The following is an 11300-nucleotide window of genomic DNA, read 5'->3' on the forward strand; positions in this document are numbered from 1 at the left end:
ACGAATATGGTAGGCTAAGCTTATCTTAAAACAATTCAGATATCTACATGCTTTGGGTGACATAAAACAGAGGCCTACACCCATACAATCATATAGGTCTTTAAATGTGCCTGGGRAACTGTGATACATATACCAAATATACACGTCCCTACTCATTCAAATGAGCTTTAATGGCAGCAATTAATAATYAACTTGGACATCAATTATATTCCCATAGTTATTCATTATTCTCATTGCTAAGGAATAGTTATTTCATTGACAGCGAGGGCATTTATGTCAACACGGATGGAATACTGTCCAATTAGTACTACGCCATCTTGTGGCTAAACAAGGGCACATAACACCAAACCTATGGCCCGCCACGATAATTGTGTAGTAACCCGGTTGCCAGTCTGATTCTGCGTTTACCAAATCCCTATCGCTCATTGTCACGCCAAACATGTTATTGCATTGYATTTGGCGTGACTATGGAGCCCCAAAGTGGAGGTGTGTCATAATACCCATAAAACCTAGCGGTCCAACATGGACATTTTTCCAACTGTTATGACTCTTAAAATAAGGTCTGTGTTTCGTGTTGGCGTACCCTGGCGTTACGTTTTGATAACCATGTAAATCTCTCTTGAACAAGGTGACTAATATATTAGACTCAATTTACTCTGGTTTGAAAATGCTCATTAGCATTTCATTTGCTGGTAAATGCTAATGTATTGATAAACGTCACYTTGTCCTACAGATTTACACACTGTTATCACAACGTCACCCAGGGTAAAATCCCCTATGGTAAAAATGAATGGTGGAAAAACGTTTGGAACCATTTCCCCGTTTGACTGCTAGGTTTTATGGATATGACGACTCATACTGTGGTACTCAAAAGTTACGAGAGGTTGACATGATGGCACATCTGGGACCGTGGTAGTAAATCCCAACTGCACTAATCTCAGCACTAAATGTCTTCTGTGACAAACCTACAACTTCCAACAATTTGGCCATTTTCCTTCAACTCAAAGATGTCCTTCTAGCAATTTCTGAAATGTTACTGTTGAAAAGTAATATSCCCAGTATAAATACAGTAAATTACACACACCAAAGGGCAAAAAAAAAAAATTATTTAAATCTTATTTAAGAGACAAAAACAACTCCAAATCATTCCAGATCAGGCGTTTATTTATTTATTTTTTAAGTAACTGGTAAAAGGATTTCCCACAAAGTGAAAAGATGCAACAATGGAATGAAACAGCCGCCACCCTTGCACAACATTGACAGCACAGTATGCTAGTATTGATACAAAGTTTAAGACACCGACTACAGCACATTTCCATTTCAACTTAGAAAAATCTATCCAAGCAAATACCCTCGAACTTACTTCACACATTTAATATTTTACAAAACACCTTGATTAAGAGACTACTGGAAAAAGCAGAATGACCAACAAAACACTGTATATTTATAAGAAATGGGGAAGAGTGAGTGAAAGACACCGAGCATGAGCCTGTTTTTTTTTTCTACAACTATTTTATCAAAAAACGAAAAGGGACAGACACAGGGGACGAGAACAAACGGGGGGGGGGGGGGAGAGACACACACGACTGCTGGGTTATGTCCCCATCCCAGCTCAGGACTCTGATAGAGAGCGGGAGCGAGAACGAGACGCGGAGCGAGATTTGGAGCGGGACTCTGAGCGAGAGACGGAGGGGGAACGGGAGCGGGCTTTGGCCGGGGAGGGAGATGGAGATTTGGACTTAGACTTTGACTTGGGTTTGGATTCGGCAGGGGTGTGGGAGCGAGAGCGGGAACGGGCGGCCCCCTTCTCAGCTACAGCTCCCTCGTCGTCGCTCTTGGCCGGCTCGCGGCTCTTAGAGCCAGACTTCCGGGAGCGATCCTTAGCTGCTGATCTGGAGCGGGACCTGGATCTAGACTCATCCTTCCTRCTCTTCTTCCCTTCTTTCTTGCTGCTCTTTTTGCTCTTGCTGCGGCTCCTGCTGCGGCTCTTGCTACGGCCCTCGTCCCGGCCCCCGCGCCCCTCCTTGGCCTTGTGGGCGCCGTTGGTGCGCTCCTCCTCTCTGCTGCCCTTGGTCTTGTCCTTCTTGCTGTGGGAGCGGCTACGGGACCGGGAGGCAGCACCCCTGGGAAATAGAAAGGAGCAGACAGTTAACTAATATGTACTTGAAATGCAGCAATGCAGAAATAGCCACCAMCCATAGCACTAGCTGGTTAAGACATCTGTCAGGACATCTGAGCTACACAAGGTCCATATTGAGGCAAGAGCTCTTGGTAAACAGATTTTTTAGAAACCCACAAATTGTAACTTGTTACTGTTGATGTCACTTGAGTGCAACAAGTCTGCAAAAGAAACATCTACAAAGAGATCCCTTAGAAAATGGCACCCTCTTAGTGTCCCACCCTCTTCCCTACACGTGTCCCAAATGGCACCTTCTTCCCTATATAGTTCCAAACGGCACCCTATATAGTGCTCTACTTTTGACTGAAGCCCTACAAGCCCTGGTTGCAAGTAGTGTACTACATAGGGATTTGGGACAAGTCAGGGGTCACCCTTGGGTATGGGTCTATAAGTTAAACGTGGCCTGCACTCTGAGCCTCACCTGGAGCGGGAGCGACTGCTGCTCTCACTGCGGCTGCGGCTCTTACGGGACCTACGGCTCCTGGAGCGAGACCTGGAGACAGGGAGAACGTAGATTCACGGTAAGCCATGTACCTTCAGGGGTTAGGGTGATGGGAGTTCCAATGGAATTGTGAACTGGTGGGAAAGCAATACATTTGTGTGTGTGTGGGTGGGTGGGGCAACTGAAATCGCCACATCCCTTTAAATAGAGACCATGTTTAAGAGCAGAAATTCTACTCGGTCGCTGATTAAAGATTGACTGACCTACAAATCATCTTGCATAATTTCATACAACTACTCATTATGGTTTGTCGATAAGCCAGTCTCAGTGTGCATTCCAAATGGCAGTATTCCCCGCAGAGCCATACGGGCCCTTTGTCAAAAGCAGTGGACTAGAGTGAGCTGTTTGGGACGCAACCCCACATTCTTATTTACCGGGAGCGRCTGCGACTGCGAGAGTAGGAGCGCTTGCTGCGCTTGGCCCCGGGGCGGTCCTCAATCAGCCGGATCTTCCTGCCGTTCACCTCTGTGCCGTCCAGCTTCTCCAGGGCTCTCTTCATGTCAGAGTACAGCCTGAACTCTATCACYCCCTCGTTCCTGCGCCCCTTATTGGTGTCAGCATACGTCACCTCACCCGCCTGCCTCATGTAGTCCTGGTGAAGGGACAGGAACGGTTGGGATTAGGTGAGAAAACCAAAGATCCTATTGAATTAATATACATAATTTAATATTGTACGTGTGTCATGATATATATATGCATTCTATATACTTGTATGGTGGGAAAACTGCAGGAAACCTCAGATTTATCCATCGCCATAAAAATKTTGCTACGTTTGTCGTATTGTACATTGCTCTGTCACTTTGTTTTGGTACCGTCATTAGCAGAGTATACATATCAACCCAACTTTAGCTCCAAGACGCCGGAAATGAATTAACAAATGAAAAAGTAGATTGTGTCGATGGGCACATTGAACCTTATCGGGCACCGTGGTAAAAAAAAAAAAAAAAAACTGGATAGTGCTTAAACAATGACATCATATGTGAATTCTGCCATCTTTATGCATGTTTGCCATTATGGGCATTTATTAAATTGTAAAAAATGAATCTTATGCAGTGTTGGGAATGTTACTTTTAAAACTGATTGTTAGTTCTATAATGTTTAACCTTTATTTAACTAAGCCAGTCAGTTAAGAACAAATTCTTATTTACAATGACAGCCTACACCGGCCAACCCCGGACGGCGCTGGGCCAATTGTGCGCCACCCTATGGGACTCCCAATCACGGCCAGGTGTGATACAGCCTGGATACGAACCAGGTTGTCTGTAGTGATGCCTCTAGCACGGAGATGCAGTGACTTAGACCGCGACMCCACTCGGGAGCCCATTAGAGGTAACTTGTTACGTTACAATGTTACTTACTGTGGAAAGTAACAGGTTACTTTACGTTTGCGTTACCAAAACTAAAAACCCTCTGAAAATGCCTTGCGTGTGTTTGTCCTTATGCCCAGTAGATGGCGCACACTACCTTTGAATTGCTTGCATAGCCTTATCCATAACTCTGGCTGTACCAACACATAATGACTGATGCAAAATAACATGGATTTTTACTTTATCTTCTATAAAAAGTAACTTAAATTGACAAACTAACGCATTAAGTTACTCTTTAAAACAAAATAGTAATCAGAGTACTCTAATGCATTGCCCCAACACAAACATACACGTAAAAATGTTTTGATAAAGGCTCAAATGTTCTCTCTCCAAACGTTATCGTAGGATGCCGAAATCATAAGGAAGAGAGAGTTATCATTAAGCATGGCTGAATAACGGGTCACCATACCTTCAGGTCTTGCCAGCTGCAGCGGCTGGACAGGTTCTCAACGATCAGCCGATAGTCTGTCCTTGCTGGTGGGCCATATCGGTCTCTGCCACCACGCCCGTACCCGCCCCCGCCCCCGCCTTCAAGGTAACAAGGACAGAGCAGCAGTAATTACAGCAGGGGACACACTGACGACAGCCTCAATACTAAACTCCAAGCTACATTCTGTAAACAAAATGGTCACTTATAAAACGGGGAGGGGGAGGTAAAGACAAACTAGCCAAAAAAGAAAAAGATAAACGGAAATCAAACCTGTACACATTACACTGGTCTAGAAAACTAGGGGACATTTTCCATCAAGAACACTGACATATCCCTTCCCTTCAACAAGATCTAAACAAATAAATTACTACCTGATTCAAGTTTGGGTAGAACTGAATACAAAAACTGTACATACAAACTTAAAATCAAAATTAAAAGCTAAGACAAAAAAAAAGCTGACTGAAGACAGTACTTACTTACGGTGACACTAAAGTTAAAGTTTAAACTAGCACATCTAAATATAGACATTTCACATGTGTTTCAGGCACCTATAAAAGCTCAACCCACATCTGTTCCTAACCCAATGGCATCCTCACCACCCGGCCTGGGACTAATGGGACAAGCGGTCTTCATTCACAATGGCTCCCTTTTTTGGTCTGCCCAGGGGCCCAGAATGGTCAAACCACACTCTTGGTTGGAAAGGGGACACCATGGCCAGGCCAGCAATAGGGGCAGGCAGTCAGCAAAGGACTCTTTTAATTAAAACATTGAGGTTCTTTGTTAAATCTTTACCTTTTATTATTCAACATTCATTTTAATTAAACAAAAATAAAAGAATCCTGAATAAAACAGATGACACAAGATTCTCAAATTACTCTAACAAATTCACTAGTTCATTTATTCTATTCAAATTACAGTTCATTTATCTAGCAAATATTCTACGGTAGTAAATCAAGCTAGTTTCCCTCTCATTTCCCCCACGACAATTCGAATGAACACAAGTGCATTTGTTTCCCTGCAACAGTTTAAATCAAGCATACCGGCTCCCAAGATAACGGCATGTCATTGGTGGCAGTGGTGCATGTAATTTGAATTCCCTCAACTACTCAGGTGTAAAATGTCTTCTCTACACCCATTAGTAAAACAATGACTGTGGAGTACCATGAAGTGCTTAGTCTGTACTACGAGCTCCCGTGAAKGCTAGAGAACAAAGTGCTTCTCTAACCGGCAACCTGTCCTACACACCTGTATGCCAAGGAGACGACAAGTGGCCTATTCAAGAGTGGAGTCAKAACAATGGCAACCACTTCTCCCTGAAACTAGGTGAAATTACAGCAAATGGGAGATCTTTATGTAGAAATGCCCTCTAAAAAATACAGAAAAACWACTTTGGGGTGGAATCATCCCTTTACAGTGTGGTGGGAATGTGGAGTGAGCCTAGCACAACCTAAATTATGGTTGACAGTGCCAGCTGTGACCATGTATACCAGTATGGTACTGCTTGTGTATATTTTACTAAGTTTCCATCACTACTATCCCCAAGGAAGCAACAAGCCTTTGAACAGATGGCACTTAGACGCATCTTCTCAGGACGTAAAACCACTAAGGTAAAGAATGGACGACAACTGATGCTCATGTGGCAGCATTAACTATATTTGAATTATAGTTATAGTTATAATATATTTGATTATGTGGTTGTCTTAGCTAGCTACCTTAAGTTGAATGCACTGACTAAGTCGGGCTGGATAAGAATGTCTGCTAAATAACCAAAATGTTAATGTAAAAGAACCCAATTACATGAACTACAACCACCAAGGACAAACTTGAGATGTTATGCAGTAGTGGCCTATCCCACATACTATGCACTGCCATGTTGGCCTCCTCAATCTCAAATCCCCACTAATGTTAAAACACCACTGCATTGTATACTTACTTCTTCCACCACCTCCACCTCCGCCGCCTCCTCCTCCTCCTCCTCCTGAGCCATAGCTGCCGTCCCGCCGCGGCCCCTTTGTGTGTTCCACAATAACCCTCTCCCCACACAGGTCTTTCCCATTCAGGTCATACACAGCATCATCTGCATCGCGGGGGTCATCGAATTCAACAAACCCATACCTTTACACATAGGAGAAAGTATGTTAGGCTAGAGATGACGTGGCACATAGATTTGGGATCAAATGATGTGAGTAGTTAAAAACCTACTAACGCCAGACCCAAATGACCGTTTCATAATGCAACATTTTATAATCTTGTCACATGTGCCACTGCTGCTGCAGGGTGTTAAGAGGGGCCACATTAATTCCACTTGTAAGTATGGTGTAGTTTAGAGTACTGTTAACTAGCTAAGAGAATATTGAGATGGGTCAAAACMCAATGTTGACTTATGTCTCTACAGTAACTAGCAAATGATTTTGACTGCCATTCATACTGGTGGTTAGAGTGCGTGTAAATGGCCTTGTAAATGTTGTCCCGTCCACCAGATACCATAATATGTCAGTTGCTGGAAGTACGACAATGCCAGTAGACACTATCTTTGGCTGTACAACCATTCCGCTTCAATCGCAATAACATCTGCTAACCATGTGTATGTGACCAATACAATTACGCAAGTTATCTACTGTAACTATGTTACATAAACAGTATCTATCCGACGCCAGTTATGGAGTAAAATCGTTTTCGTACCGTTATGCAAGTCAATTTAGCATGCAACTGTTGTTTGAAGATGCTAGCTAGCTTAGTTATGAAGAAGTCATACACGTGAAACTAAGGTTACCTCTTCTGACACGTGGCTGCGATTTCATTCAAAGAAAAGAGCGCCTAGTACGTTCTAGCAACATGGTCTACTCGGTCTAAACACAAACACGACAATGAGGTGCCCCTAGCAGCTTAGCTAGCTAGCAAAACACGATTGACGCTAGCTACAGTATGTTAACTCCTTAACCCATGCTAGTCAACTTTGCTTCTATAGCAAAAMGCTTCTCAAATTCTTAACTAGCTAAGTAAATAATAATATGATAACTAGGTCTTCAAACTAAATTAATTAACGAGAATCTTCAATAAACGCCAATTAAAACACTGGTTCAAGAGGCTTGGGCCTGGCTACAAGGACTAGGCCACAAACACAACGCGGCTAGCTACCACAGAGCGAGACGAGGCGTTCATTTTGTTACCCGTTTTTCAGGTCAACTTCAAGTATCTTTCCATAGCCCTTGAAGAACTTCTCGACGTCCTTTTCCCTTGCTCGATAGCTCAATCTTCCAATATAAACTCTCGACATTTCCCCGTGCTGATCTTTGTCCCTTCACACTCTCAGGAACACAGTGGCGCGTAGGGAAATATTCTGCCAATGTCAATGACCACTCAAAACCCGCCCACAAGGCCTGAAAACGAGCCCCTTTTTTTCGCCACAAGAGAGGAGTTGCCACATTCATCCAATAGGTGTCTCCATAATGACAATCTAAACGTTCTCTGCGTTTCTCTCTTTGTTATTGCTTCATCACACCAAATTATTTAATCTGAAGTGATTGATAGTTAATAACGGTTAAGACGTATGTTTTTTTTATTTTTATAAAACATTATTTTGAAATGGTGTTAACACAATGTGAAGTCACATTTGCAAATGTTTTTTTCTTCAAAAAGCCCCAACAGTGCTTTTTGGTTAATTTTATTTCATAAATGTTTTTAATTCATGTGTGTCCTGATATCCCAGTCATCCGTCACTCTAGAGCTGGTATTCCCTCAGGGGTACGAGCAATGCCGTCGGGGGTACGGCAAATAAAAATGTGATTCACATAAATAAAAAATAAAAAAGTACATTTATATTTTCCAACGGGGCTATACATTTGGGTGAGTTTTTTTCTCGCCCGAGTAGCCTCGTTTCACTGCCAAAAATACAATTTAACCATCTAYTGTTCAGCGAAATAACAAATAACAACACAATGTCAAATACAGGTAGCCTAGTCAAATAATGAACATCCAATCACATTAACCGTTACTCTCTCGCGGGAACCCTTCACTCCTGCGCAGACATTTAGAAACGAAACATGACGATTTGAAAAATAAGCCACATAGTTTTTTGAGAATAAAGATGACTTTTGAGTAGTAAGACATGTATAAAAGCAACAGATACCATTAATGAGAAGGGGCTAGAAGCGTCTTATATGGTGAGCTACCGAGTGGCTAGGACAGGCAAGCCCCATACTATTGTGGAGGACTTAATTCTTCTTGCTGGCGGATATGACTCGGACAATGCTGGGGGAAAAGGCCCAAAAAACTTGGGTACACTTCATCATCCACTGAGAGGCTCTTGCTGCCAAGGGAACGCCTGACAGCTTGAAAGATATTTTGGACACTACAGTGAAAATGGTTAACTTTGTTAAAGCAAGGCCCCTGAACTCTCGTGTATTTTCTGCATTATGCAGTGATATGGGCAGCGACCATGTAACGCTTTTACAACATAAAAACTGGAAGGGCAATAGTAAAGGGCTTACATGTGTTACATATATATACTGTATGTTACAGGATAAGGTCAATTTGGGAAATATATTTCCCCTTGATAACCAGTGCGTTGGTTATTAGTTGGGGAATAGTATTGAGCTACAGTGTTTGTTTTAAATTTGTTGTAGTATGGATCACAGCTTAAACGCTCTAGATGTCTTTTTATTGTATAACATCAAAATATTTGATTACCACTTGGTCTGACAGCTTGCATGATGATGAGTTTCTTACACGACTGGCCAATGTGGTGATGTTTTTTTTCTCCCACCGAATGATCTGAATCTAGGATTACAGGGACTCTCCCGCTACACTATATATTCAATGTCCTGGACAAAAATGAGGTTGGGTGTTCCATTCTCCAGACCCCTGTCGGATGTCCCGATTTAAGTTTCTGACATGTCAGAAATTGTGGTGTGTGCTTCTTGTAGTATGAGCAGTGCTAGGCGCAATTTGGACAGGACTACTGCCAATAGCCAATGAGCACTCAGCATGTGAGACCAAACAATGATGAAGAGAGGAAAGCAACAACAAAACTCAGGTTGTTATTAGTTACCACAACCACAAAGTCAAAATTGTTTATTTCGTAACAATTCATGAAACCTTGATTTATGGTTAGGGTTAGCAGTGTGGTTAAGGTTAGGTTTAAAATCTGATTTTTTAGTAGAGAAATTGTAGTAGATATGGCGTGTGTATAGCAATAATTATTGCAGATGTAGGAGGAGCGCTGCAACCTGGTCTCAGAGGCATTTTCGTGATATCTGTACATTAAATCCGTTGCACTTTATATATTATGGTGCAATAGTGTTACGTTTTGATATGGTGTGAATTAATTTGGTTGATGTCATGATATGTTACGAATTACCGGTTCGTGATTACATGTTCACGAATTAGCAAAAACGTACAAGACGATATACATTTTGCAAAAATGTGATATGTTATGATCGTCTCAGTGCGATGGGCTGGCTAGACTGGTTTAACGTTAACGCTAGTGCTCGACTAACAATAGCATAGGGTGACTAGGGTAGGGTTAAGTTTAAGGAGTAGGTTAAAAGGGTTAAGGTTAGGGTTAGCAGTGAAGTCGGAAGTAACATAACGTTAGGGTCGAGTTAGAATACTCGTTTTATCAAAACCACTCCACAAATTTCCTTGTTAACAAACTACCTAGTTGTGGCAAAGGTCGGTTAGGACATCTACTTTGTGGCCTGACACAAGGTAATGTTTCCCGAGCAATTTTTTTAGAGACAGTTAATGTCTCCGCAATTATAAATTTCACTGTATCACACTTCCAGTGGGGTCAGACAGTTTTACATACACCGTAAGTTTGACTGTGCCCTTTTAGAACAGCTGGAATTCCCGAAAATGATGCCATGGCTTTAGACAGCTTTTGATGGGCTAATGAAGCATAATTTGGAGCAATTGGAGGGTGTACAGTGGATGATATTTCAGCTCTCCTTAAACGTACAGTGACTGATTTTGCTTGACCATCATGGGAAATCAGCCAGACCTCCAGAAAAAAATGTAGAACCTCCACAAGTCTGGACATCATCCTTGGGAAGCAATTTCCCAAATGCGCTGCACAGTACCACGTTCTCTGTACAACAACAATAGTACGCAAGTATAAACACCATGGAGCCCACAGCCGGTCATACCGCTCCAGGAAGGAGACGCGTTCAGTCTCCTCAGAGATGAGACGTACTTTGCAGATGGCTGCGAGAAGGTTGCAAATCAACTCCCTAGAACAACCCAGCCTAAAAGGACATGTTGTAAGATTGCTGGATGGAACAGGTACAAAGTATCTATATCTACAGTAAAACAAGTCCTATATCAACATAACTGTGAACAGGCCGCTCAGCAAGGAAGAAGCCACTGCTCCAAAACCGCCATGAATAGAAGCACAAGAGCATATCGGTGTTGCACTGCACCATGGGGCTAAAGTATGCTCTCACTTTTTTGGAGAAAGTTCTCTGTGCTGTATGAAACAAAATAAAACTGTTTGGCCATAATGACGCATCATGTTGGAGGGAAAAAGGGTGGAGACTTTGCACAGCGGAAAAAGAACACATCCCAACTGTGAAGCACGGGGTGGTCAGGCATGCATTTTGTGGGTGCTTTGCTGGCAGCAGGGGACAATCGAATTGCACCTTGCACAAATAGATGTGCATCATGAGCAAGGGACAATTTTGTGGGATTATATTGATATGCGAACTGATCTCGAGTAGTCCACATGCCAGATCAGGAGGTAAAGACTGGTTGCAAATGGTCTTTCAACAATGGACAATGACCCCTAAGCATGAAAGTTCCAAAGTGATCTTGCTGGCGAAAGGG

At 42.6% G+C, this 11300-nt stretch overlaps 1 protein-coding gene across 1 annotated transcript; it reads right to left on the bottom strand.

The window, feature by feature from the left end:
- Positions 1-1146: 1146 nt before the first annotated feature.
- LOC112073026 (serine/arginine-rich splicing factor 6) lies at positions 1147-7872 on the bottom strand. Its single transcript, XM_070440021.1, has 6 exons — positions 7649-7872; positions 6411-6593; positions 4458-4569; positions 3056-3273; positions 2601-2672; positions 1147-2123 (listed from the first exon to the last, which is right to left on the bottom strand). The coding sequence occupies exons 1-6, from the start codon at positions 7753-7755 to the stop codon at positions 1613-1615; spliced, it is 1203 nt and encodes a 400-aa protein (XP_070296122.1). The 5' UTR covers positions 7756-7872; the 3' UTR covers positions 1147-1612.
- Positions 7873-11300: the final 3428 nt, after the last annotated feature.

Source organism: Salvelinus sp. IW2-2015, unplaced genomic scaffold, assembly GCF_002910315.2.
Source record: "Salvelinus sp. IW2-2015 unplaced genomic scaffold, ASM291031v2 Un_scaffold2126, whole genome shotgun sequence".
In the NCBI taxonomy this organism is placed as follows: domain Eukaryota; kingdom Metazoa; phylum Chordata; class Actinopteri; order Salmoniformes; family Salmonidae; genus Salvelinus; species Salvelinus sp. IW2-2015.